Genomic DNA, 26,182 nt, shown 5'->3' with positions numbered 1-26,182 from the left:
GAGGAGTCAATGAAATGGTCAACATAACTATGGTTGGTGGAGTGAATGCTACTTCATCGTCTACCTGGAGATGATTTTTATTACGTTCCTCACAGTATACCGACTCGGTCGACTGCGCAGGATGCAGGCGTAGTCGTCCAAGCGACTCAAAACCTGTAAAGCATCTGCAGTAGGAATCAAACGACTCCTGTACAAATTAAACATGTTTTTGAAAACGGCCAGCTTTGCAGACGTTGGCCACTTTGATCAATTCTAGAAGAAGGCAGTACTAAAGCGGCATCGCTAATGTACCACTTTAGGCCTAGTGCCTTGACGCGGCTTGCTTCGCGCCAGCTTCCAAGCTATCAGGAAAAAAAGCTCCTAATCGCTGTTTGGGCTACTGCATCCCTCTTCAAGCACACTCGGCTACTCCAATCGTCCTAAGCTGAGCTGGCCCAAGAAGAGACAAAACCGATTGTCGCCACTATCGAGCCATCGAAATATCTACTGCGAGAAGAATACAATCGATACCACTGAAGTTGCGCGGTCAAGTAGTCCCGAACTCGACACCATCGAGGCTCATCAACCATGGCTTCACCCTTTGCGTTTGGAACTCCGGCATCGAGCGGCGCGTCGAATAACAACACGACATCATCGGCACCCGCGTCTGGAGGAGTGTTTGGCTCTGCCAACAACGCTGGTGGTGCTGTGGCGCCCCTCAATTTTGGATTTGGTACCGCTGGTGCTGCGAACAACACAGCTGGCGCACCCAAGGCTGCTGGCGTTTTCGGCAGTGCTGCATCCACGAGCCCCGCGACACCTTCGGGAGGCATCTTTGGCGGCAACTCCACGACAACTTCTACTGCTGGCGGTATCTTCGGCGCGAAGCCTACTTCAACAGCGCCCGCGAGCGGCGGTGTGTTTGGTGGCGGGGCTGCTGCTCCTGCTTCCGGTGCGCTGTTCGGCAGCGCAAACAATGCCGCAGCAAAGCCCGCAGGAAATCTCTTTGGAAGCGGTGTTTCTACCCCGGCCACCGCTGCGGGAGGCGGTATTTTCGGCCAGCCTGCGTCGACGAGCCAAGGTCAAGCTGCCACGCCCACAACAACAGCACCCGCAACCTCAACGCCGTTTGGTGGCGGGGCTGCTGCAACGCCTTCATCTTCTGCTCCCCTGTTCGGAAGCAACCTAGCTGCGCCTGGCGCAGCTGCATCTACTGCTACTCCGGCGAAGCCCATGTTCTCTCTACCATCAACAACACCTGCTGGAGCACCGCCTGCTGCTGGCGGCGCCGGCGGCGCACTTTTTGGCGGTGCCAAACCTGCTGGTAGTGGTGGGTTGTTCGGTGCAAAGACCAGCGGTACTGATGCTGCAGCCACGTCTGCTACGACGGCACCTGCAAGCACCGGACTTTTCAGTGGCCAAGCCGCATCTAGTGCCGGAGGTCTTTTCAGCGGGGCAAAACCAGCTGCTTCTCCCTCGTCTGGGTTCTTTGGCAACGCTGCTGGCGCCACTGCTACTACACAACCCGCAGCTACGCCAGCCGCCGCCGCCGCCGCACCAACCGGAGCTTCTTCTCTATTCGGCGCTAAGCCTGTGGCTGGGTCTACATCTGCTGCGTCAACTCCCACAACCGCGACTGCGCCGCCTAGCTCCGGTGGCCTCTTCGGCGGTGGCGGAGCTGCTACTGCTACGACCACCACGGCACCGGCTGCTACGACAACATCAGCCGCCGGTGGTCTTTTTGGCGCCAAGCCTGCTGCTACTGCGGCAACGACAAGTGCAGCCACGAGTACTGCTGGTGCCTTATTTGGCGGCGCAAAGCCTGCTACCGACGCTGCCAAGCCTACGTCATCTCTTTTTGGAGGGCAGCCTGCGACTACTGCAGCCACCGCGGCTTCGACAACTACACCGGCTTCAACCACTGGCGCTTCTGCCCTGTTCGGCGGAGCTAAGCCAGCCACAGATGCCGCAAAACCCGCCACGCAGACACCAACAGGCACGACTTCTACTAGTGCACTTGGCGCTTCTACTACTGGGCCCCCCTCGCAAATCGCCAGACTCAAAAACAAGACAATGGAGGATATCGTCACTCGATGGGCATCAGACTTGACCAAGTATAAGAAGGAATTCAAGGAGCAGGCCGCAACAGTGTCTACTTGGGACAGGAACCTGGTTGACAATGGCGAGAAGATTCAGAAGCTGTACCTAGACACATACGAAGCTGAGCGCGCCAGCCATGAAATCGAGAGGCAGCTTGCCGCCGTGGAGAGTCAACAAGAGGAATTGGAAGCTTGGCTCAGCCGCTACGAGTCTGAAGTCCAGGATATGTTTGCCAAGCAGCTTGGTCCTGGCGAGCATCTGGCCGGTCCAGACCAAGAGCGGGAGCGCACATACAAGCTGGCCGAGAAGCTCACACAACAGCTGGACGAAAAGTCTCGCGACCTGTCCAAGATGGTGAAGGAGATCAATGATATTTCAGGAACTCTGAGCAAGGGTGCCAAGGCCGAGGATCCGGTACGTATCAACAACCACACTGAGTACGATAACGAAGCTAACTTGCCCATCTAGCTGAGCCAAATTGTGCGTGTTCTCAACGGCCACCTCACACAGCTTCAGTGGATCGACGCCAACGCGACGGCACTACAAGTTAAGGTGGCGTCAGCGCAAAAGTCTAGCAACGGCATGGCCAACAACTATGCTGGTGTGGAGAGCGACGCTGCCGAGGGCTTTTATCGTGCTTACACGGGACGCAGGTGAAGGCAGCGTACGAATTGTTTTTGATGTGCATATTGGAGTTATGGACAAACGGGAAACCAATTGGGATAGTAATTTTTAGCAAGATAAAGAACCAATGGCTCGTAAGGGAACAAAGGCCCAAAAATAGTTTGAGAGGTGGATGATGTCACATTTCGTATGTAGTTGTACACTATTTTAGACGGAATTTCAGGACCGGCTCATCTTTTATCACTCCTGACGCTACATCTGTGATGCCATGTCGACGAAGGGGGAATGTGGACCGCGGTGAAGCCTTTTAGTTCTTCTCGCCACCCTGATTCTTGGTAATCTCGTCGCTGCGGCGGACGAGGTCAGTGAATTGAAAGTAACAAGCGGGGTCATGCGTGCATATAGGTAGGCAGGCCGATGCAGGATACCCAATGCCGATGTGAAGTAACTTACATGTGCTCAGACAGGCGCTGGAGGTGCTCCTGCTGCTCGGCGAGCCTCTGCTTGAGCTCGAGGAGCTTCTCCTTCTCGCGCTGGCGGATGGCGTAGTCCTCGGAGGCGCGCTCGCGGCGCTGGAAGGCGTCACTAAATGCAGCCAGACGTGTCAGAAAAAGAATTCCGGACCGATTGCGCCGGATCAATCGGAAACGCAGGAAATGGCAAGACTGTGGACGTAAATGGAGCTTGCTTACCCTTGGCCGCCGGTACGAGGGGGAGCGCCGGTGTCGCCCTCGGCCATGGCGCGCGCGGTCGTGGAGAAGGCGGCGGTGCGGATGGGACGGAGTGCCGCCGTCTTGGCGAAAGTTGTGCGAAGCATCGTGGGTGAAGGCTTTTTTTGATGGGAGTGACGATCGCTGGAGATGACGGGTTCGATTGGAAGATGGTGTTTGGAGAGGAGGTACTTAGCCAGGCGCTATAGCGGTAGAAATGAGCATAATTCTTCGCACCGCATCGATTGACTATGGGCACCAAACACGCGATTCCCCACAATAGAATCGTCAGCGGCACTAAATGCATTGATGCATATACATACCTTACCTACACATAGAACGGACAGAGAGTTAAGTCAAAAGCCTTTTATGTTTGGAAGTCACATAAATCTCATGGATATCATAGTTGATTGACTTAGTGGAATAATTCTAAAGTATTACTCAATCTTCATATTGAATGGAAAGTCCAGTGCTTTTAGTATTCTGTGTATAATAACTCGCTATCTGAAGTGGTTACCATCACTTTTAGCTTGCTAGGTAGAGAGCTCCAAGGCCCTTAGGTTGTAGCTCTGTTGAGCCCTAATAATGACTTCTTAGCGCATCGGCTCTGAATGTCGACCATGGTTGCCTCAAGGTGCTCAAGTCTTGCTTCCCACTATTCAGGTTTGTAATTCTACCTCATCATTTCGCTACCCAGCGAGATCTTGATTTCGGGAAATTGAAGCTCGTCGCCTTCCATATAACGCATGTCAAAGGTTGTGGTAAAGGAATCTGCGATGATTATGTTGCCGCATCCTCACGAAACGCTTTCACACGCCATACGTCGTGCAGAGCGATTGAGCTGCCTTTCTGGTTCCATCAAGCTGAGGGAAGTAGCCCTGAAGCTGGACCTGGTGGTGTTGTAGTCAATCACTTGACCTACTTAAGCTGCCTGAGTCGCCTCAGCAGTAAGCCGAGGAGTAATATAGAGCATCGCATTATAACATTGTAAGTGTGTTGAGCGAGCGTCATTGTCTACTTGGATGGAAGATCAAGGCTGAAGCGATGCATTGCAAGGTCCTTGAGCGCATTCGGCTTACGTCGGCGAGATTACGCATCAAGAAGGTTTCGGTCAACGTATAACGTGCGCAAGAAGCGCAATTGAAACAGGGACACCAAAAGCGAAGCGCGCAGCAGCGGTATGACAGGAAGCCGTTTCATGGCTCATGAAACTAGCTATTTACCGATGCGGAAGCAAACCTTGTCCTCTATCTTGACTGGGGTTCGCGTGCTGTGAAGATTGAATTGGCCAATGAGCAGTGAGAGAAATGAAGAGGCACGGAAATGACATGTTGTTTCCGCTTAGTTCGAGAGAGCCGGTGTCCTCCCAACTGCCTCAGTGGTATGGTAGGGCATGTCTCGAGCGTGCGCATGCTCATCCCCATTTGCGCAATACCTACTCTGTTGACTTGAAGAATTGATATAGATGCGCGCCTGCCTGAGAGGCTGCTGGCTCAATTGGCCAGCAAGGTGGCAGCCCCAAGATGACTGGTGAGTTTACAGTGGGCTGAAGAGGTGCAGATCGAGCAGGCACGGCAGGCAAGTCGCCAGCGTGCACAGGGTCCAGCCGGAAGATCATGTTGTCTGTTGAGATCGAGCAACTGATAGCAGCGGGTAAAGGTACTGGTACATGCAGGTACAAGGCAAGGGAGCAGTGGATGTGGCACAAGTTTCTTTAGAAAGATGGGTGTAAATATGTCTGTCTGATGAAACAAGAAAAAACGCAACTGATAGAAGGCCAATGAGCTTTTAGAAAATTATCTTCTTTGAGCCTCTCCGTCTTGTGACACATGCTCGATATCATGATCAGAGTGCCGTCGCCATACTGCCCGTGGCAGGTGGGCGGTCTGAGATTTGTGTGAGACTTTTTATTTCAGGCGCACGTGATGTTTCGAGATAGGTAGATATTGGGCGTGATGTGCCTGAGGCGTTCCAGTGACTGTACCTACCTAGGTAGGTGCCTAGTTGCTGAGCCGTGTTGAGCTCATGTACCAGTACAGCGGCAGTGGGAGGTACTTGGTACTTGGGCACCTGGTGGGTGGCACTGGGAGTTGGACAAGCCACTGGCCAGGCAGGTACCAAGCACTGCAGTAGTTAGGAGCCAGAACAGCGCAAGCTGAACAGGCCTGCAGCAGGTACCAGCATTCACTGTTGCAGCATTTTTTGGTGCCTCCAGCGCTCGGGGTACCTGTAGCGTGTACCTCGATAAGCCTGGCCCGCCTGTGACTTGTCCTCTCTCTCCGCCTCCCTCTCCTCATCACCTGCTTCGTCTGCCTGCTCACTCGCGCTGCTACATAATCTCAACAAACAAACCAATTTCCACCTCCCGCATCGCATCAACTTTTCTACACACCACTCCGGAGAAGCTCCAACCGCCGAATCCTCCGATCTTGCTCATCCTATCAACAACTCGAATACTTTTTTTCTTCCTTTTTGGTACGTCACCCAGATGAATGGCACTGGCCTCGTTCAACCTCTCTGCCTTTTCAACCCCTCCCGCCTGACCATGGTGCACTTTCGTCATCGCACCCGTCTTGCCTATACCCCCTCCACAGAGAGCGCCCACCTCGACGACACGTCCCTTGCGGCGAGCCATCACCCAGTCCGCACGAGCGATGTTCTATATCTCGTCACGCTTTGCCTCGGTGCTGCCTCTTCCCATTCTGGCGCGTCGTCGACAACCAGCACGACAGGCCAACCCCCACTAGGCCGCCCGAGGAGCGGGGAGATTTGACGGCCTGAGCTGTCGCTGTTCCTCAGCGTCCGCGCGCGTTTTGCCGCGTCGATGTGATTCGCGATACGTCAATCTTCAATCCAAATCTTGCTTGTCCTACGCTGCGCTCTTCGTCGTTGTTCTTCTGCCGCCACATCTCCCCTAGCACCTGCCTGCCCTTGATGAGATTGCCAGTGGCGACCCCTCTTCTCGGTCCCCCTTTTTCGCACAACCTCGCTGCCCAGAGCTAGCTATCACGCTGCACCATCGTTGCCTCGCTAACCGCCATTCTCTCAAATAGACCTAACTCCTCCAAGATGGGTAACGATGATGCCGTTTATCTGGCCAAGCTCGCCGAGCAGGCCGAGCGCTACGAAGGTACGTTTCTAATCCGCTGGCTTCAGCACTAACCCGAAGGGACCTCGTGCGCTGACCTATCTCGCCTCCAGAGATGGTTGAGAACATGAAGATTGTCGCCTCCGAGGACCGCGATTTGACTGTCGAGGAGCGTAATCTACTCTCCGTCGCTTACAAGAACGTCATCGGTGCCCGCCGTGCCTCCTGGAGAATAGTCACTTCTATCGAGCAGAAGGAGGAGTCCAAGGGAAACTCCTCCCAGGTTACCCTCATCAAGGAGTACCGTCAGAAGATTGAAGATGAGCTCGCCAAAATCTGCGAAGACATTCTCGACGTCCTTGACAAGCACCTGATTCCCTCTGCCAAGTCTGGCGAATCCAAGGTCTTCTACCACAAGATGTGAGTCGTTGATTATGCAACTCCGCCACGTTACTCATTGCTGACTCCCATTAAGGAAGGGTGACTACCACCGCTACCTTGCCGAGTTTGCGACTGGCGACAAGCGCAAGGATTCGGCCGACAAGTCCCTCGAGGCTTACAAGGGTGCCACCGATGTTGCCCAGAGCGAGCTTCCTCCTACTCACCCCATCCGTCTGGGTCTTGCCCTCAACTTCTCCGTCTTTTACTATGAGATCCTCAATGCTCCTGATCAGGCTTGCCACCTCGCCAAGCAGGCCTTCGACGATGCCATTGCTGGTAAGCCCGCCTCCATGACTTCAGCTCAGCTAGTGCACCCGACTGACGTTCTCACAGAGCTTGATACCCTGAGCGAGGAGAGCTACAAGGACTCGACCCTCATCATGCAGCTCCTCCGCGACAACTTGGTAAGACTGCCTCCATCATTCCGTTCCTCAGTTTTGCTAACTCGTTAGACCCTCTGGACTTCCTCCGAGGCCGAGACTGCCCCCGCCGCCGAGGGTGCCTCCAAGGAGGAGCCCGTCGCTGCCGAGGAGCCCAAGGCCGAAGAGCCCAAGGCTGCCGAGTAAGCCTACCCACGTTTGGGACTAATTGGCTTTTTTCGCTTTAAGGTTTTCGGGCGGACTGGTGTCTATGGAGTGACAGAAGACGTCGTTTTCATCCAAGAGCTTCGGCATTGTTTAGGTAAACACGCAGAAACAAAGAACGGGGTTATTGATTTTTTGTCTCCTATCTGTTTTCCCACGGACGCGAAGAAGCTCACCAAGCCGTTACCAAAATGAGCTTGCTCTGGACTCTTAATGCCGCGTCCGTCGGGACAAATAAAAATTTATTAAAATTGCTTTCAATACCAATATCCTTTCTATGCCTTTGGTGATTCATAATCGTGCTCTCATATACAATTGTCATAAATCATGGTTACTCCTCGACTACTGCAAAGTGCACCTTGAGCCACAGGCTGCAGTCCTGGCACCCCACCAGCAACACGCCGTCCTCGCTCGACTCGACGAGATCATCTTCCTCAAACGAGTACCCGCGGTCGTTGCCGCATCGACACGACCTGAACCAGCGTTGTCCGGCCTCGTCAAAGTCCAAGTCGTCCAAATCGACATTTTCAATGCCCGTCTGAAATTTGGCGTCCTCGTCCTCCCCGCCGCCGGCTATCCTCGACAAGCGCAGCCCGGCATCGTACTCTTTGCGCCGCTGCGGGGAGGACAGTACTGCATAGGCGTCACTGATTTGGTCCACTGTGAACACGCACACGTCGTACTGCTTGCGTCCGGCCTCAGCAGCCTTGTCGGGGTGGTTGCGTAGCAGCGCCCGGTGATACGCGCGCTTGACGAGCGTAGACGCATCTCGAGGCTCAGCGGCGCCGAGGAGGACTGGTTGCAGGTCGAGGACCTCATAGTGCGTTGCGGTCCGCGATGGACGTCCCGCGGAGGGACTTGTCATTTGAGAAGTGATGACAATGAAGAAAGATCAACAGAAGAGATGTTTGAAGAAGGAGCGTGGAGAGATGTAGAATTTTTCGCTGGTCGTGCCGTTGAAGGTGAACGAAGTCGAATAGAGTCACGTGATGCGCCTTCATCGAAAAAAGGCAATACTTCACTACTGATTAATTATATAACAGAGACGATGAAATATTCACTATGTTTGCAGGTCTCTTTTGGATTAATGATTGTAGTGTGGTAGAATGGTGTTGAGAGACGACGCTGAGGGGTTATCTCATCACAGCAGGCGGCGACAAAATTGTTCAGAAATTGTATTGTAATAGTACATGGTGGTATATACACGCTTGAATCGGTCGACAAGTTTTCTAGCCCTCTCAGTGGTATTGTACAGATGTCTATTTCGGGAACTTGGTCCAGTTTCGCTTTCCGACCTATTTCGCATGATTAGCAGGGCTCGCGCATAGCCAACGAGCTCGCGGAGAACGTACCATTTTCCATTTCTTGATGAGATCTGGCATTTCCAGCATAGCCTTTCTTCTCGTCTCCATCCTATCACGCACGCCATCGTTAGCATTTCACCACTCCCGAGCCGTCCTGGCCACGGCGGCGCTTCGCCCACGTACTTGGCAATCATGTGTCGCTCGTGAATGTGTCCCTTGACCTTTTGTCCTACACCCGTGCCCTTGACGCGCAGGCCGTGCTCGACGCGGTGCGCCAGTCGCTGCGTCGGGTTCTTGGCTGACGGGGGCAGCAGCTCCGCGACGCCGTGATCGCGTGCCAGCTGGAAGAGCTGCGCCTGCCGCCGCGCCGAGTACACGGGGTCCTGCAGCCGTCCCGTCACGGGGTGCTTGTAGAATTCAAACGGGTTCGGGCGCATCTCCTGGAACGAGGTCGGGGCGCTGCCCGGCGAGACGAGGGCGGCGGGCGGCCAGCGGGCAAAGAAGCGCTGCAGGGGCTGCGGCAGGCTCTTGGCTAGCCGGACGAAGTGCGATGTCGAGGTCATCGTGACGTTGAATCTTTCGGGTGACAAGCCAAGAATAATAATCAAAGCCTCCGAGAATTGGCCGGTATTTCGTGTGCGACGAGGCGCAGGAAAAGCTGACGATCACCAGATTGAACGTTCTTGAGGCTTGACGATCCAAAATGTCCAGCGACTTTTGAGGCCCCATATTTTCAAGGGACAGGGGTCTATGATTGGCCCCGCTTGCCTACCCGTCCAAACTAAAGTCTTGGAAAGCTTCAATTACTTTCGACAGCTTCGTGCCGCGCATTTCTGGACGCCAACACACCTTTTCATGATTTTGGATTTGGCGGCGCTGGCACTGATTTATGGTTTCTCGTGCTGTCTGGCAAATGCTATTCTTGACCATCTGAGGACCACCAAGACTGCCACAGAAAACCAGCAACAGCACCATGCCTCTCGACATCGAGGAAATCCTCCGCCAGAAAAAGGCAGCCGAAGCCGCCGCAGCTAAGCCTCGCTTCATACCGAAAGCGCAGCGTGAGCGCCTCGCTGCCGAAGCAACCAAGCAGGAGGAGGAGTTGAAGCGGAAGAAGGCCGACGGCGACGCACACAAACGAGCCGAAGAGGAGAAGAAGTGGGAAGCGCGCGCGGGCGCTACACAGTCTAGGGCTTCGACGAATGGCGGTGCGAGAAACAGCGTGCCCACGGGGCCACGGTCTATGAACGGTGCTGGCTCATCAGCCCCTCGAGATCGGGATGACAGAGACCGACGCGACGGCCGGGGAGGCGGAAAGGGTGGAAAAGAAGGCGGCAAAAAGGGCAACAAGGCGAACGCGGAGAAGCGCTCCGCCGAAGAAATTGAGGCCGAGCTGCTTCGATCACGATATCTGGGCCCCGAAGTGAATCAGCACTCTCACTTCTCCGCCCAGAAGAAGCGAATGCGGACGACTGAGAAGAAGTTCAACTTTGACTGGGACGCCGGCGAGGACACGTCGCGCGCCGACGAAGGGGGCTTCAGCGGCGGTGCCGGCGTCCGCGGCTTTTCTCTGGCCGGCGTCGGTGGCGAGTTTGACAAGGAGGCGGAAGAAAGGGCCAAGAAGCGCGCTCGTCTGATTGAGCAGCGCGATCCGGAACATGGCCGAGAGCGCGCCAAAGGAATCATGGAGGACTTTTACAGGGCCCGTGACAAAGCGCGGGATCGCGCCGAGAAGACGGGACTCGGCCGCCGGTGGAACGAGAAGCGCCTCGACGAGATGCGCGAGCGTGACTGGCGCATCTTCAAAGAGGACTTTGGCATCTCGACAAAGGGCGGCACGTTGCCGAATCCGATGCGCAACTGGAAGGAGTCGGGCTTGCCGTCGCGCCTGCTCAACATCATTGAGCAGGTTGGCTACGACGAGCCGACGCCCATTCAGCGCGCCGCCATCCCGATTGCTTTGCAAGCGCGTGATCTAATTGGTGTCGCCGTGACGGGTTCCGGTAAAACGGCCGCATTTCTACTCCCGCTGCTCGTCTACATTTCGGATCTGCCGCCACTGGGAGAAACCAACAAGAACGACGGGCCGTACGCGCTCATCCTCGCGCCGACGCGCGAACTGGTGCAGCAGATTGAAACGGAAGCCAAAAAGTTTGGCGATCCGCTCGGGTTCCGGAGCGTGAGCATCGTTGGCGGCCACTCTCTGGAGGAGCAGGCGTACGCGCTGCGCAATGGCGCGGAGATTATCGTCGCGACGCCAGGCCGTCTCATCGACTGCATCGAGCGCCGCCTGCTTGTGCTCTCGCAGTGCTGCTACGTCATCATGGACGAGGCCGACCGCATGATTGACATGGGTTTCGAGGAGCCCGTCAACAAGATCCTCGACGCGCTGCCCGTGTCCAACGAGAAGCCTGACACGGAAGAAGCCGAGGACGGGCGCCTCATGCAGCGCTACGTCGGCGAAAAGGACCGCTACCGCCAGACCATGATGTTCACGGCCACGATGCCGCCGCTCGTCGAAAATATTGCCAAGAAGTACCTGCGCCGGCCGGCCATGGCCATGATTGGCAACGTGGGCGAGGCCGTCGAGACCGTCGAGCAGCAGGTCGAGTTTGTCGCGGGCGAGGACGCCCGCAAGAAGCGTCTGCAGCGCATTCTCGCGTCCAACATGTTTGCGCCGCCCATCATCGTCTTTGTCAACATCAAGCGCAACTGCGATGCCGTTGCCAAGGATGTCCGCTCCATGGGCTGGAGCGCCGTGCCGCTGCACGGTTCCAAAACCCAGGAGCAGCGTGAGGCGGCCCTCGCGTCCGTCCGCAGCGGCGAGACGCAGGTGCTCGTCGCGACGGACCTCGCGGGTCGCGGCATCGACGTCCCCGACGTTTCGCTCGTCGTCAACTTCAACATGGCGACGAGCATCGAGAGTTATACGCATAGAATCGGTCGTACGGGTCGCGCGGGCAAGAGCGGTACCGCGATTACGTTTCTCGGCAACGAGGACGCCGACGTCTTGTACGACCTGCGGCAGATGCTCAGCAAGAGCTCCATTTCAAAGGTGCCAGAGGAGCTCAAGAAGCACGAGGCCGCGCAGACGCGGCCCGTCAAGGGCGCGGGGCGAAGAGCCGCAGAGAATGAGAATGAGGGCGGTCGGGGAGGCAGAGGAGGACGATAAAAGAGAGATACCAGAAATTAGCCATGTACAAAGAATACGATTATTTAATGAACACAAAACCAGCGCTTAGAATAAATCTGTACTGATACCAATACGCCTGTTCCGTAACTTCCACCCTGATCATTGTACAAAGTCTTTCCACCACAGAGGCTTGACAACACTGCCACGGCACTGCACGTACATAGTTCAAGCCGGAGAGCCGTGGTCTCGCTCGATAATATCTTCACGGGCCAGCGGCCGCGTCCCATCATTCAGCACCATCGCCTCCCGGTGCTGTCTCCTCAGCCGCCGCTCCTCGGCCGAATGCTCGCGCGCCCTTCGCAGCTGAGGGTCGGTGGGAGGCGCCTCGCCTATCACGTCGCCAACCTCCATCAGGAGGTCCGGCAACTCGCGCATACGCCGGCGCGAGTTATCCTTATCCACCAGCCCGGCCCTCTCGAGCGCGCGCAGCCCGCGCCGGCACTGCTCAACCCTGGTGAGGATGTCGACGATGCGGTTGCTGCGCGCCTCCTTGTAGGCCTTGAAGTGCTTCTTGCGCTTTTCCGGCGAGTCTCCCCAATTCTGCTTGACGAGCCACTTTTCCACAAACTTTGCCTTGACAAGCAGGTTCGCGCCATACTTGCTTGTTAATTCTTGAAGGAACTTGAGACAGAATCTCTCCGTCGTGTCGCGGAGATAGTACTCGTCCCAGTGAATGTTTGTCACAACGGGAGGTTCTGCATCGTCGAGGCTCTGCTCTAGTGATCGAACAAGAGCTGAATAAGCTTTTGGGGTATTGAATTTGGATATTCCATCGAGCCCTGTATCACAGTTAGCCTGGTTCATCAAACGGTCGAGCTATGCTGTCACTGACCAAAAGTCTGGGCTGTGAGCACGGACAGAGCACGCAAGCAATACAGACGCTCGTCGTAGCTCTTTACTGTGATGCCGTACAACAGGTATGTCACGGCGCTCGGGTCATTGACAGCTCTGTCGCAGAGAATCTTGGTGGCAATGTCCCGTATTGAGAAGTTGGGGTGCTCGAGGAGCTTCGCCAGCGTGCTCACCTGAAGAGCGTCCTCTGTGTCTTGCGTAATATATTGCGTTTTGGGCTCCACAGGAGGTATCTCGTTGTCATCTCGAACCAGCCTCAAGCCTATCATTATGGTGTTGACTACACTGAAAGCGGCCAAGCCAATGCCGAGCAACACGACACGATCATCGCGCGCAAAGGCCCAAAAGCCAGCTTTCCAGCTCATGGTTAAATGAGAGGCCATACTCAATATCAAGGTATGTAGTAAAGGAATCAGAAACGTCGTTCATCTATATTGTCTCATGATGATAATCGTTGGAGTGATGGATGGAGTGGGAGGCTGAGATGAGATGAAGTGAGTTTGAAGACCGGCGCGCCTGCTTTCTAGCTGTACCTACCTACCTACAGACTACAGTGCTTGAGTGGGTGGGTGCATGCGGCGGCTTACAGGGTCATTCGCCACGCTGTAGGACCTCAGCCAAGCCGCCAACCCACCCTACCTTTAGTTAGGTAGGTAGGTACCTAGGTAGCGCCCAGCCTTCCTCAGAGGACCCCATCAGCCACGCCGAGTTCGCCAGCCGTTCGTCAGCCCAAACAAAACATCGCCAGAGCCTCACTCTCGAGTCTCTGCATCTACTCTTCTCATCCCTCGCCGGGCGCCGCATTTTCTTGGACATTTGCCACTGCACTTCTATCCACAGAGATTCCAGCAATCCCGCCCTTTCGCAATGGACAAAGGCCTGGACGAGATCATTTCTGACAAGGTTCGTCCTCCTCACTACAAACTGTCCTCACAAATGGCCACCCCCATGCTAACGCTTCCGCCTCGCAGCGCAGCAATGATCTTCGAAACAACCGCCGCGGCGGAGATAGGCGTCGTGATCGCCGCGAAGGCCCTCGTGATGGCGTCAGAAAGGTGCGCAATAAAACTGCTGCCCGCGCCCGTCTTTTCTCATGCCACCTCTACTAACGCTGCGGCGCATTCAGGTTGCCTCACCCTCCCCATCGCTCCCTGCCTTTCGACTGTGTCAACGCACCGTGCGACGCCTCTGCCGAGCCGACGATCAGGCGTCCTGAACCACTGACCTGCGTGGGCAAGGCGCACACCTTGACAAACTCTTTGGCTAACCCGAGCTATTGCCAAACAGTCGTATCACGATGAGCCACGAAGCATAGATAGGTTTGTGTCATTGTCTCTGGCATTCTTGAACGTCCTTTCTAACTGAAAACAGCGAATGGGTTCATGATCGATTTGAAGACGACGGTAATTTGGCTCCCGTTTGCGTAGCTCGACGATGTACTAAATGCTTTAGATCGCCGCCGTGCACCCGCCCCCCGACGACGTCGCGAAGAACCTCAAGCGTATGTGCCTCTTTGATCTCCTACATCATACCTCGACTGACAGTTGAACAGCGAAGCCAAAGGAACCAAGATTAAGGTCGATAACCTGCACTGGGATCTCACCGAAGAGGACATTGGCGTACGTAGCCTCTTTCATCCTGTCCGCTTCCTTTGTGTTAACCCGATCTAGGAGCTTTTCCGCCGTATTGGACGTGTGGTTCGCCTGCAACTGAAATTTGACCGCGCGGGCCGCTCCGAGGGAATTGCTTATGTCACCTACGAGCACAAGGAAGACGCCAACGAAGCTATCAAGCAATTCGATGGTGCTAATGCTAACGGTATGCCCTTGGCTGTTCGGAAAGCTGCGCATTGACAACACACTAACATCCTCAGGTCAACCAATTCGTTTGACCCTTCTTCCGAACCGAAATCCCTTCGATACCGCTGTTATGCCCGGCCGTCCTCTCTCCGAACGCGTCTCCGCTCCCCGTGGGCGTTACACTGAAGACGATGCAGTCCGCAGAGGCATTGACAGATACATTCCCGGCGGTGATCGAGAGAGTGGACACGAGGGCGGCCGCGATCGCTCCAGAAGTCCCCGCGGCCCCCGCCGTCGTGGTGGCCGTCGCCCTGGCGCGCGTCGTGAGGGCGGCGAGAATGGCAGAGACAGCAGGGAGGGTGGCCGTGGCGGTCGGGGTAATCCGCGCATCAAGAAGACCCAAGACGAACTGGACGCCGAGATGGACAATTACTTTACCAAACAAGACGGCGACGCTCCCGCCGAGTCGGCCCCCAACGCAGAGGGTGGTGCCTCCGCTGCCGGTCCTGGCGATATTGACATGATTGAGTAAAGCTCATATTGTATAAATTGTACGGTTCTCGTTTGACTTAGTGACTGGGCCTGGTCATTGTCTGTCTAGATGGAATACATTGCTACTGCAATTTTCAAACGCCAATTAATATGCGCGTGGGTCTGGTGATACCTGAGGGAGTTAAGCTCGCAAAGCCTGTTCGAGTGCTCTGCGGAAATTGATGCGTGCCCGTGTAGAATGAAGTGGCGATGTTGAATCATCGCCCGTCTCGCAGCCTAAGCAAGATCGACAGCTACGCCAATCACTGCCCCAGACAAGATGAGCATCGTCGGTTCATTTCGTATCAGCGAGCTTTTAGGCCCATTCTCATGCCAGTGGTTACGACTGCTCTCATCATTTGCAGATATCACACCAAGCCCCACGACACTTGCATGCCCGTGCTTGATCATTGATCCGCACATACGCTACAGCTTCAGTCAACTACTGTCATTGAAGGGTATAGATTGTATATTTACAAATGCCCGCCAGCTGCTGGTGACAAAATGCTCCAGGGGTATTGTCTAACTAGAATAAAAAAAAAAGTCGAATGCATACATCAAAAGAAGCCGCAATTAGACGATAACGGCCCCGTTGACACCCACTGCCTCGACACGGTTCACCAGCTTCTTCACATTCGTCCACTCCTCATTCTTCAAACTCTCCTTGCCGCCAAGACCGCTTGCCACCTCAAACACCGTGAGCGAGCCGTCGATGCCGCCCGTCGCGATGCGCTTCCCCTCGTTGGACTCCCAGGCCACCTTATTCAAGCTCTTTGAGAGCATGGTGCGGCCGTCCTGGCGCTGGCTCGGCGTGATGCGCGAGATGGGCTCCTCCGTCTCCTTGCTGATATCCCAGAGCTCCAGCCAGCCGGCGCCGTCGACGAGCGCAAACACGCTTGGCTTGACGGGCGACCAGCGGGCGTCGTATACGACATCCTCGCGCACAAAGTCGATCAGGGGCCGGATGAGGCCGTCGCCCGAGCCCGTCGTTGACGTGGCCGCCGGCGCGCGCACCTTCCACAGCTTGACGCTCCAGTCCAGCGACGACGAGAGGACGAGGTCGCCCAGGTCGACGGGGCCGCGCGACGGGTGGAAGTCGACCGACATGACGGGCGCCGTGTGGCCCTTGTAGCAAATCTTCTTGTCGACGCCCGCCTTGGCGCCCGCGCGGTCGTACCGGTGACAGGGAAATATGGTACCCTCCTCGCTGCCGACCAGAAAAAAGGTCGGGTCCGTCTGGGGGAACGAGAGGCAGGTCGGGCTGACGTCCTCGACGGCCACCTTGGCCTGGGCAGGGTTCTTGAGCTCCAGGAGCTCCTGCGGCTGCGCAAAAACGTCCATGCTCCAGCCGCAGACGACGCCGTCTGTGGAGCAAGAGATGATGTTGTTTGCGTTTTGCGTGCCGACAATGTCCACAGAGTAGATGGGGTGCGCGTGGCCAAAGCCTGTCAGCGGCGTCTTTTGAACCGGTGCTGCCTTGGCGCGCGTATCCCAGAGCAGTACCTGGCCGCTGTACGAGCCTCCGATGATGAGGTTGGGGTGGTATGGCGAAAATTTAGCAGTTAGAATGTCTGACTGCGCGGTAAAGACGTATTCCGGTCGATCGTGCATGTGTGTATTCCAGACCTGCACAAGACCGTCGGGTTCGTGTGGTGCCGTCGGGTTTTTCGTGTAGGATGCCAGCAAAAGCTCACTAAATTTTGGCGAGAAATCGATGCTGCTAATCATGCGTTTCTTGGACCACCGCTCGTCATAGAACTGAGCGACTTGTTTTATCCTGGTTTGGCCGCGACCGCCGGTGTTGCCAGTCTCATCATCTTCCTTATCCAGGTCCTTGCCCTGCAAGGAGTAATCGGTAAGGATGTCGTACGTCTCCTGGTCAATGGCGCGTTCGATGACCTTGGTGGACTGCTCCAAGAACTCTACAAACTCATCAGATCGTGTTACAGCTCCGAGCTCTTCTGAAGTCAGTTCTCGGATCGGGTAATTGGTCGCAGAACTCTGCTGAGCTTCAGCACCGTCCGCCAAACGTTCCCTTGTAGCTCTCAACTCCTCCTCTACCTCATCACGGATCTTTTGGCGCAGCTCTTCCTCCCGGTCGCGTTCTCGCCTGCTTAGTTTCTTTGATGGGCTTGTCATGGAGCCTGACACATCATCTTGATCGGATTGTAGAGACTGCGATCGTGGTCTCGCGGGCGACGTCCACCCATCGGTTGTCTGGACCCCCTTGTTGTATGAGAATATCTCTTTTACGGGCGAAGGAGGACATTCGTAGACGGTAGTGAGAGGAACTGTGCTCAGTTGTACAGGCGGCGGCGCGGGTGCTGATGGTGCTGAATGTCCGCTCGGGGGAGCTGCGTACTCGGAGGTTCCGTTGCTAATTTCTCCGGCACTGAGAACGCTATTTGGGCGACTCCCGCGGGGCGCAGGCGACGCAGCGCCGCCAGTTGTCGTCGATCCCGGGCGGCTTTCGCCAACCAGGCTGTTGATAAGAGACTCGATTTCACGTCGACTGTCTGCTCTCCCGGGTGAGGGCGACACAAGCTGTAGTAGGGTGAGGTTAGCATCTTCATCGCTCTAGCTACGTCTGTCGAACGCACCTCACCAGGGCTGCTAATGCTCTGGCGTCCCGCGAATGCTTGGCTGGCGCGCAGCTCTCTTTGTCGCTTCAGCTCGGCGAGCTTCGCTTTCTTGGCGAGGATTTCATCGCGGCGTTGCTGCATAATGCTGTTTGCTCTGGCCCATCACCAGCGACGAACTCAGCTGGATGGGATCCCTTCGCGTGCAGTGACGCGGTTGAGATGCTTCGAATTCTCGATCTGGATGCCGTGGGAAGCTATCGCAAACTTTGAAGCAACGTCGTCTGGCCCAGGATGGGTTGAAAAGGGCGGCAAAAGTACAGTACAATGAAAATGAAAGATGTTACGAGAATCATTCCCCAGTGTACGGATACGCGACTTGTAACTCTCCCATACCACAAACTTACAGCGCTGGGCCACAGCTAATTAGCGCCACGGCAGCCCCTTGAAAGCTCCGTGTCACTGTGGCTGGTGACATTTTCTGGCGCGACTGTCACGTGATTTCAACCGCCATTTTTGAGCCGCCTGTCACCTTGGCCGAGCTTGATGGCGAGCATTGGAAAATCTGCGACTTTACCCGAGGAACAGCAAGCTTCTTCGCATCAATTCTCCGCGCACTTCTCCAACACTCTGCGGACTGGGTCAATTGATCTCAGCTGACCACGCCAGACTCTGTCCTATAATTCAACAAAGTTGCCGATCGCGACGCTCGAGTTTCTCGCAATGGCTTCAACAGGAGTTAACGTATGTTGCGCGTCATCAATTGTCCTGCCCAACTCAGAAGCCGTCGTCGGACTTGCAGATTCTGATGCGGCGGCGGAAACCAACTGGCAATCATCGCAGCAGTAAACTGATACCACCTTCTAGGTTCTGCGGTGGTCCGCCCTTGCCGCCGGTCTCTTCTACGGCTTCAGCCACCAGCGCACTATTACTGCCACCCAGAAGGCCGCGCACAGCAAGCACGAGTACGAGAAGAAGTCAAAATTGATAGAGCAGGCCAGGGCCGAATATACTAAGCAGAAGAACCCGTCCCCGGCCTCTGCTGACAATGGTGCGTCTTTGCGGCATTACTTTGTTGCCGACGTCGATGCCGGCAGCGACACATCCGCGACCACACAACATGTACTAACCGATCACGCAGTTGTCACCGATGTCAACAGCCCACAATTCGATCTCGAGAAGTTCCTGGTGAAGGTTGCCGAGGAGAACCCCTAATTTCGCCCAGCATGGTTCACAGTTGGAGGGAGAGCAGGTGGACGGGCTCAATCAGCCAGAAAGGTAATGCTTGAGCCAAGCCAATTCGACAAATGCCTGAACGCCATGCACAGGCTTGATGTATGATTTAAAGCACACTCGCGATGCTGCATAGAAGTTTCCTTGGGTTCGCGTTTACGCAATTGTACAGGTGTAAAATACGCGCAGTTAGACGGTACTAAGAGACCAAAAAGCAAAAATATCATCTGCATTTCTAATGCAGGCTATGACCTTCGAGGCAGAGATTATTTCCAGGAAGATTCAAGCACGCTCGAGATGCTCTGGCGGTTGTAATGGACTTGTTTATGGTGGAGATGTTACATCATGATTAGTGACGAGGATGGCCAGTTAAACGATTGGTTACGACGTAACAGCTTCTTGAGCACAGCCATTGATAATGAAAGGTATTTTAATGGCTGCTTCTTTACTACATCATAACGCGGAAGACGACGTTGGTGGAGGTGGCGCCACCTGGACCTCATCACATTGACTGCATTCAATCATGTGCCGCTTCACAAATAATCCACGGTAGCTGGAAAATAGCGAATGATAATTGTCAAAAGGCTCTCAATCATGGAAACTCCAGCTCCGGATCTACATAGTTATACTGCAACTACGTACAGTAGCGGGAAAAGCTCGGCTGACGTAGATCGGCAGGCCCACAGCCCCCCTGCTGTGGGCATTACGCAGTCTGGCTAAAGCTCCAAGCTGTCCTCAGCAGCAAGTGTGGGATGCTTGTGTGAACCTCCTCCATCAACATCCAGGTGCTCAAAATTGCATTCTGCGCACCATGGCGGTCGAAAAACAGGGAACCGCATTGACTGCGGTCAACTCCCAAAGTACGAGAACTCTTCTGAGGACCATCATTCTTTTCTTGATCGCTGGCGCCGCCATTGCCAGCCGTCTGTTCTCGGTCATTCGTACGTCTCTACACTGCGCCCTTGACGTCGCGCACACAACGCGCAGCCTTTACATCATTGCCAATTCAGCTAACACGAGATTCAGGGTTCGAGAGTATTATCCACGAGTGTTAGTTTAGACGAAAATCACCAATGGCCGCTTAGACCGAATACTAACGATATACAGTCGACCCCTGGTTCAACTTTCGCGCAACTAAGTACCTCGTTGCCAATGGATTCTACAAGTTTTGGGACTGGTTTGATGATCGCACATGGCACCCTCTTGGCCGTGTCACCGGTGGTACTCTGTATCCCGGTCTCATGGTTACCTCGGGTGTCATCTATCACGCTCTGAAGGCCTTGACCGTCCCCGTCGATATTCGAAACATTTGCGTTCTTCTCGCGCCCGCCTTCTCCGGCTTGACGGCGTTCGCCTCGTACCTCCTTACCAATGAAATGACCACTTCGCCATCGGCTGGCCTGTTGGCTGCGGTTTTCATGGGTATTGCCCCCGGTTACATTTCTCGATCCGTTGCTGGCAGTTACGACAACGAAGCCATCGCCATTTTCCTTTTAGTTTTCACCTTCTATCTCTGGATCAAGGCCCTGAAGCTCGGTTCTATGCTTTGGGGTGCTCTTTGCGCGCTCTTCTACGGCTACATGGTCTCGTCTTGGGGTGGCTACGCTTTCATCACCTGTCTTCTGCCTATGCATGCGCTCGTTTTGATTTGCATGGGACGCTACAGCACTCGTCTCTATGTGAGCTACACCACCTGGTACGCTCTCGGAACGCTTGCTAGTATGCAGATTCCCTTTGTCGGCTTCTTGCCCGTCAAGACCAGCGAGCACATGCCCGCTCTTGGTATGCTGAGATGCAGTTAACGGCAACGGTATCTGGCTAACACGTCTCAGGCATCTTTGGATTTTTGCAGTTCATCGGCTTCATCCAGTACGTCCGTTCCGCCATTTCCGGAAAGCAGTTTCAGACTTTCCTGGCCACCCTTGTCATTGGCACGTTTGGTATCGGTCTTGTCGGTCTCGTCGCCCTCACCTCGCTCGGCTACATTGCTCCTTGGGGTGGTCGTTTCTACTCTCTGTGGGACACCAGCTACGCCAAGATTCACATTCCCATCATCGCATCCGTCTCTGAGCATCAGCCTACCGCCTGGCCTGCTTTCTTCTTTGACCTCAGCATGCTGATCTGGCTGTTCCCTGCTGGTGTCTACCTGTGCTTCAACGACCTCAAGGATGAGCACGTCTTTGTTGTCGTCTACGCTCTGTTTGGCAGCTACTTTGCCGGTGTCATGGTCCGTCTCATGCTGACTCTGACTCCTGTTGTCTGCGTTGCTGCCGCTATTGCTGCTTCGCAGATTCTGGACTCTTATCTATCCGTTGACTCCCCCACCGTGGCCGAAGTGGAGAGCGCCGAGGCTGCGTCTAAGAAGCCGGCCAAGAACGGAGGCCTGCGCGGCAGCGATAAGCCCATCGTCGGCATCTTCAGCAACTTCTCCAAGATTTCTGTTGTTTCCGCCATGACCATCTACCTACTGATGTTTGTGACTCACTGCACTTGGGTCACCTCCAACGCCTACTCGTCGCCTTCGGTTGTCCTGGCGAGCCGTATGCCTGATGGATCCCAGCACATCATCGACGACTATCGCGAGGCCTACCAATGGCTACGCCAAAACACCAAGGAGGATGCCAAGATCATGTCTTGGTGGGACTATGGTTATCAGATTGGTGGTATGGCTGATCGCCCCACTCTTGTCGACAATAACACCTGGAACAACACACATATTGCCACCGTTGGCAAGGCCATGAGCTCCCGCGAAGAGGTCAGCTATCCCATCATGCGTCAACATGAGGTTGATTACGTCTTGGTTGTGTTCGGTGGTCTCCTCGGCTACTCTGGAGACGACATCAACAAGTTTCTCTGGATGGTCCGTATCGCAGAGGGTATTTGGCCCGACGAAGTTAAGGAGCGCAACTTTTTCACCGAGCGTGGTGAATACAGAGTGGACGGTGGCGCCACTGACACCATGAAGAACAGCTTGATGTACAAGCTCTCCTACTACAACTTTCACACCATGTTCCCTCCTGGCCAGGCTGCTGACCGCGTCCGTAATGTGCGTCTGCCTGACCAAGGCCCTGTTTTGAACACTCTCGAGGAGGCCTTCACCAGTGAGAACTGGATTATCCGCGTATACAAGGTCAAGGACCTCGACAACGTTGGCCGTGATCACGCCGCCGCTGCCGCGTTTGAGCGTGGACAGAAAAAGAGAAAGGCTTCCAAGAAATCTGGACCTCGCGTCCTTCGCGTTGATTAATTAAAAGTGTGATTGATAGAGGAAGGGATTTCATTGGTGATAAAATTTACACGGACGGGAGTTACTATGTATGCCAGATGGGTATATAGGAATGTATATCATTGTATGATTTTGCTTACTCAGAGATAACTGATGGCTGCATAGTGTCTATCCATTCACTACAAGCGAACAGATACGACGTGCTGCTGGTCATTGCGCGCAAACGGCCGCTGGCAGCGCAGCGTTTGCCAGACGTGGCCGGCTGCTTGAAAACATTACACTGCCTCGCCAATCACTGATCACTTGCCATTCACTTCACATCTCCACGAAAATTTCTGTTCTCTCATGCATTATAACCTTTAGACTGCCTCGTCTCCTACCTGCTCTTCTCTTTGTTACCACGCACTGCCGTGATGATTGCCCATTGAGCTTCCACCATTGCTAAATCACCATGGCTGGGGGCACCCAGCGGAAGACCGTTGTGGCTGGCAATGGCGTCCTCTTTGAGGTTGTCTTCCAGAATGCCGACCCGAGCAAAAAACCAGCTCACGGCATCTCGCTGAGCTACGGCGGGCAGGTCTACAGATGCAGCGACGCGGCGTCGATTGGCTCCGTCCACACCATCCACACGGACGATGAGGATGACGAGGACGATTGTCTAAGAAATTCGCGCGGTCATGGCAAAGATCATAGTCAAGCTTCCCATCGAAAGCCTTCGTCATCTGCTTGCCTGAAGAAAAGTCCCCGGGGATCTATCCTACGGTCCCCTCTCGCGCCCAAGCCGTCGCCGAAAAAGCTGAGGAGGAGTCGCACTCTCTCGCCCTCGCACCAGTCCCGGACGCGCTCTATCTTGGCTCCATTCTCCAATTTCTCGCGAAAGTTATCTTTTCGTCGCCACAGCTACGATGAAGACGCAAAGACGAAGCAAGATAAGCGCCAGGTTCGGCAAGAGGCGACCAAACCTGTGATTGGCCCGAGACCGATTGTGCAAAACATTCCCCTTGGTTGCCAACAAGCGCCACCGTCCTTTGTCTATCAGAAGCAGTTTCCAATGTATCACTACGTACCAGCTCCTCATCCTCAGCCAGTGTTTGGCGCTCCGCCACCAGCCTATCCAATGGCACATGGTGCGCCTCCAAACAACATTGCTCCTCAGTGTCCGCCGGCGCTTCAACAGCTGCAAGATCACATCAACCACCTCACTTCTATAGTGGCCGCTAATCCGATTGACTTGCTTGCCAAGCGAGAGTTGGGTCAGCTACTCGCGGAGCGCAATGCTTTCTTGGACTCTGCGACCAAGAAGACCGCGACGACGGTTAATCCCAGCCGCGTCGAAACGATGAAGCCAAAGAAAGATGGTGTGCGTTTCATTGCTTCAAAGAAGCCGATTCTTGACGACTCAGGCGGCGATGAGTTGCAGGAAAATGCTGCTGCTAGCATCGGTTCCAGCAAGTCGAGTGTTGCGCCAGAGCAGCACCACATTTGCTCTGGCTGCGGTGAGCAGCGCTCACCAAGCTTCCATCGAAAGCACCCTTTTGCGAAGCCTGTTCACAACGTCTGCCGAAAGTGCCGCGAGGGCAAGCGAGCCAGTAGTGTCTTGAACCGCTACCACTTTTGCGACAGCTGCGGCATTGTTCGGTCGAAAGAGTACCACCACCGTCGCGGAAATGCTACGTCGGTCTCGGGACGGTCCAAAATTTGTCGCAAGTGCCATTTGAACGGCAACCATGTAAGTGGATAGCACCGGGACGTGGGCAATGGTCTGACAACGATAGGTACGTGAATCTACGAACAAGGCTCCCCGCGATTACAAGGACCTGAGTAAAGACGGAAAACGCAAGGAGGTTGTCACCTCAAAGTCAGTTGCCCGTACTGCATCTGCATTGCCGAGGGAATCTGTCAAGATTGAGCCCCGAGCTCGATCCAGACAGTCACAACGACAGAGGAACTCTGCAGATAACAATGGCGTTTTGGGTCATGATGGCAGATCCGACTTGGGCCAATCAACTCGGAGTACCACGCAGCCTGAGACCTTGTATAACACTGTCAAGGAAGAATCGTTCAAGAGCTACCGCCCGCCTGAAATCAGCGATGAAGACGCGAGTTCCAACCCGCCTGTGACGCTGGAGAGCAGCTTCCACTCGTCGAGTACAGAGTCTTTCAATTTCCAGGAACGCACCGTGCCTACGACTCACTCTCCAGAGTTTCCTCTTTTTGATACTGCTTGCGAGTCCAGCGACGCATCGCTCCGTTCGTTGTGCGCATCATCACACAACACCACCAGTAACCCGTACTATCAGCCTCGCAGCACCGCTGCACGACCTTGCTCCCCATTCCGTCCTGCAGAGGCTCCTCCTCCTTCTCCAAGTCCGCCTTCTCGCAGGCCGCCACCTCCAGCTCACCACCTACCGCCTCAGACTTCTTGCCCCTCTCCGGTCGAGATGCGCTCGGGATCAAGCTTCCCGGACTTCCCAGGCGTCTCCGGCAAGCCTCGCTTCGTCGACCGCAATCAGTCCTGGCCTGGTGACATGCACGTACCCTCCCCCTCCGACTTCTCCTACGTGTCCGGCACTGGGCGCAGAGTGTCTGCCTCTGATGGCGCCCGGTCACCTCAACCGATCCCACCCATGTACGACAACCCTCGTCCTTGGACACACGCTGATGCCGGCGAGCGCTTTACCACCGGCGCCTTTGGCAAACCGCCGCCGCCGACATCGTCCTTTCAGACGAGCACTAGCCCGCCCGCCTCGCCCTGGGCCAGCTTCAGCGGACCCATCCCCCAACCCGCCGCGGACGAGTCCGGTGGCGGCGGCAGCAGAGGCGCATTTTCCCACGACGGGAGTAGCCACGCCGGCGCGCGCAAGGCGTCCGCCTTTGGGGGTTGCTACTACCGCAACAGCTCGCCGGAGCCGGCTTCGCCAGACGATCCGCCCCGGGGATTCCCGTTTCGCTTCGAAAAGCCAAGATCGTACTCGCGCCGCGGAGGTGGCGTCCGCGACGAGTTCAAGTCGACGCGCGGTGCTTGGAACGTCAACACCGGCAGATCGGCGTTTGCGCGTCGTGGAGGGGGGCACGAAGACGTGCCGGAGCCCATTATCGAAGAGCCGTCATCGCCTGTGGCCAAGTCGCCGCTGACGACACCACTGTTGCTCGGTACGTAACATTCATCGCCTTGTCTTTGCACCATTTTCTTCTTTCCCTCGCATTCTATCCAATATATCTTACCATCATATCTTTTCTAACTTGTACAACGTGAAGAATTTCACGGGGAGACTTCTGACTCGGGCGTCGAATTCCTCACAGATTCCTCAGACTCCTTCTCCGCGTCGTCATCGTCCTCGTCGTCGCAGGAGAGCTTGCTCGCTTCGCACCTCGGTGATTTCTCCGTCCACAATCGTTAGCAATGCTACCGCAGAGCGAACCCAAAACCTTCATCACCAAAAAGGAGATTTGTGCGCGCTCATCTGGCACCAAAAGTTTTTGATTCCCTAAACTTGTCTCGGCTGTTTATGTTTTGCACACCCTACGCGGGACATCCTGTATTGCCCCTTTTTTGCTCCTTATCTTGCACATACACATGACATGCACACAGCTTTCTTCGTATTGTCCGTCTTGCACACAAACACACACGCACACGCATGTTAATCGTGTTACCTGTATCTTTTCTTTCTGCACACATCTTTCCTGTATTGCCCGTCTTGCACACACACACACATACACACATACGCACTTACACAATTGTTCTACATGTATCTTTTCTTTCTGCTTCTTCACCTGCTACTTCATTTGCCTACATGTCGGACCATTCTTACACAAAACCACCATGTCCCCCCTTTTACTTCTTCACTTTTGCTTCATGTCGTAAACACACGAGTCAATGAAAACTTTTTTTATGCTACGAGACGAAGGGGAAAAAAAAAATGTCCATGATGATACGAA

General features: G+C 54.9%; 12 protein-coding genes across 12 annotated transcripts; 7 read left to right on the top strand and 5 right to left on the bottom strand.

Annotated features, from left to right (window-relative positions):
• Positions 1 to 567: 567 nt before the first annotated feature.
• On the top strand, positions 568 to 2,736 carry BBA_00138 (nuclear pore glycoprotein p62; the record flags this gene model as incomplete). The annotated part of the gene is made up of 2 exons (XM_008595235.1): positions 568 to 2,493; positions 2,548 to 2,736. The coding sequence occupies 2 exons, from the start codon at positions 568 to 570 to the stop codon at positions 2,734 to 2,736; spliced, it is 2,115 nt and encodes a 704-aa protein (XP_008593457.1).
• Positions 2,737 to 3,010: 274 nt separating this feature from the next.
• Positions 3,011 to 3,520, bottom strand: BBA_00137 (mitochondrial ATPase inhibitor, putative; the record flags this gene model as incomplete). The annotated part of the gene is made up of 3 exons (XM_008595234.1): positions 3,011 to 3,050; positions 3,157 to 3,288; positions 3,396 to 3,520. 3 exons carry the CDS (start codon positions 3,518 to 3,520, stop codon positions 3,011 to 3,013), a joined length of 297 nt encoding a protein of 98 aa, XP_008593456.1.
• A 2,962-nt stretch (positions 3,521 to 6,482) lies between these two features.
• On the top strand, positions 6,483 to 7,508 carry BBA_00136 (TH14-3-3 protein; the record flags this gene model as incomplete). Its single annotated transcript, XM_008595233.1, has 4 exons — positions 6,483 to 6,543; positions 6,615 to 6,921; positions 6,977 to 7,346; positions 7,395 to 7,508. The coding sequence occupies 4 exons, from the start codon at positions 6,483 to 6,485 to the stop codon at positions 7,506 to 7,508; spliced, it is 852 nt and encodes a 283-aa protein (XP_008593455.1).
• Positions 7,509 to 7,857: 349 nt separating this feature from the next.
• BBA_00135 (CSL zinc finger protein) lies at positions 7,858 to 8,391 on the bottom strand (the record flags this gene model as incomplete). Its single annotated transcript, XM_008595232.1, has 1 exon — positions 7,858 to 8,391. One exon carries the CDS (start codon positions 8,389 to 8,391, stop codon positions 7,858 to 7,860), a length of 534 nt encoding a protein of 177 aa, XP_008593454.1.
• A 394-nt stretch (positions 8,392 to 8,785) lies between these two features.
• Positions 8,786 to 9,393, bottom strand: BBA_00134 (mitochondrial ribosomal protein MRPL25; the record flags this gene model as incomplete). The annotated part of the gene is made up of 3 exons (XM_008595231.1): positions 8,786 to 8,821; positions 8,879 to 8,939; positions 9,014 to 9,393. The coding sequence occupies 3 exons, from the start codon at positions 9,391 to 9,393 to the stop codon at positions 8,786 to 8,788; spliced, it is 477 nt and encodes a 158-aa protein (XP_008593453.1).
• Positions 9,394 to 9,803: 410 nt separating this feature from the next.
• BBA_00133 (DEAD/DEAH box helicase) lies at positions 9,804 to 12,002 on the top strand (the record flags this gene model as incomplete). The annotated part of the gene is made up of 1 exon (XM_008595230.1): positions 9,804 to 12,002. One exon carries the CDS (start codon positions 9,804 to 9,806, stop codon positions 12,000 to 12,002), a length of 2,199 nt encoding a protein of 732 aa, XP_008593452.1.
• A 186-nt stretch (positions 12,003 to 12,188) lies between these two features.
• Positions 12,189 to 13,240, bottom strand: BBA_00132 (uncharacterized protein; the record flags this gene model as incomplete). The annotated part of the gene is made up of 2 exons (XM_008595229.1): positions 12,189 to 12,802; positions 12,856 to 13,240. 2 exons carry the CDS (start codon positions 13,238 to 13,240, stop codon positions 12,189 to 12,191), a joined length of 999 nt encoding a protein of 332 aa, XP_008593451.1.
• A 502-nt stretch (positions 13,241 to 13,742) lies between these two features.
• Positions 13,743 to 15,206, top strand: BBA_00131 (RNA recognition domain-containing protein; the record flags this gene model as incomplete). The annotated part of the gene is made up of 8 exons (XM_008595228.1): positions 13,743 to 13,778; positions 13,847 to 13,930; positions 14,163 to 14,194; positions 14,247 to 14,278; positions 14,328 to 14,376; positions 14,428 to 14,494; positions 14,546 to 14,693; positions 14,749 to 15,206. 8 exons carry the CDS (start codon positions 13,743 to 13,745, stop codon positions 15,204 to 15,206), a joined length of 906 nt encoding a protein of 301 aa, XP_008593450.1.
• Positions 15,207 to 15,778: 572 nt separating this feature from the next.
• On the bottom strand, positions 15,779 to 17,928 carry BBA_00130 (WD domain-containing protein; the record flags this gene model as incomplete). Its single annotated transcript, XM_008595227.1, has 2 exons — positions 15,779 to 17,749; positions 17,806 to 17,928. 2 exons carry the CDS (start codon positions 17,926 to 17,928, stop codon positions 15,779 to 15,781), a joined length of 2,094 nt encoding a protein of 697 aa, XP_008593449.1.
• Positions 17,929 to 18,507: 579 nt separating this feature from the next.
• Positions 18,508 to 18,999, top strand: BBA_00129 (ATP synthase subunit E; the record flags this gene model as incomplete). Its single annotated transcript, XM_008595226.1, has 3 exons — positions 18,508 to 18,528; positions 18,652 to 18,835; positions 18,926 to 18,999. The coding sequence occupies 3 exons, from the start codon at positions 18,508 to 18,510 to the stop codon at positions 18,997 to 18,999; spliced, it is 279 nt and encodes a 92-aa protein (XP_008593448.1).
• Positions 19,000 to 19,828: 829 nt separating this feature from the next.
• Positions 19,829 to 22,264, top strand: BBA_00128 (oligosaccharyl transferase STT3 subunit; the record flags this gene model as incomplete). Its single annotated transcript, XM_008595225.1, has 4 exons — positions 19,829 to 19,958; positions 20,044 to 20,067; positions 20,125 to 20,799; positions 20,850 to 22,264. The coding sequence occupies 4 exons, from the start codon at positions 19,829 to 19,831 to the stop codon at positions 22,262 to 22,264; spliced, it is 2,244 nt and encodes a 747-aa protein (XP_008593447.1).
• Positions 22,265 to 22,694: 430 nt separating this feature from the next.
• Positions 22,695 to 25,644, top strand: BBA_00127 (uncharacterized protein; the record flags this gene model as incomplete). The annotated part of the gene is made up of 3 exons (XM_008595224.1): positions 22,695 to 23,972; positions 24,019 to 25,396; positions 25,502 to 25,644. 3 exons carry the CDS (start codon positions 22,695 to 22,697, stop codon positions 25,642 to 25,644), a joined length of 2,799 nt encoding a protein of 932 aa, XP_008593446.1.
• Positions 25,645 to 26,182: the final 538 nt, after the last annotated feature.

Source organism: Beauveria bassiana (assembly GCF_000280675.1).
Source record: "Beauveria bassiana ARSEF 2860 unplaced genomic scaffold BBA_S00001, whole genome shotgun sequence".
Classification (NCBI taxonomy): Eukaryota; Fungi; Ascomycota; class Sordariomycetes; order Hypocreales; family Cordycipitaceae; genus Beauveria; species Beauveria bassiana.
This window is presented reverse-complemented; position numbering and strand designations above follow the sequence as displayed.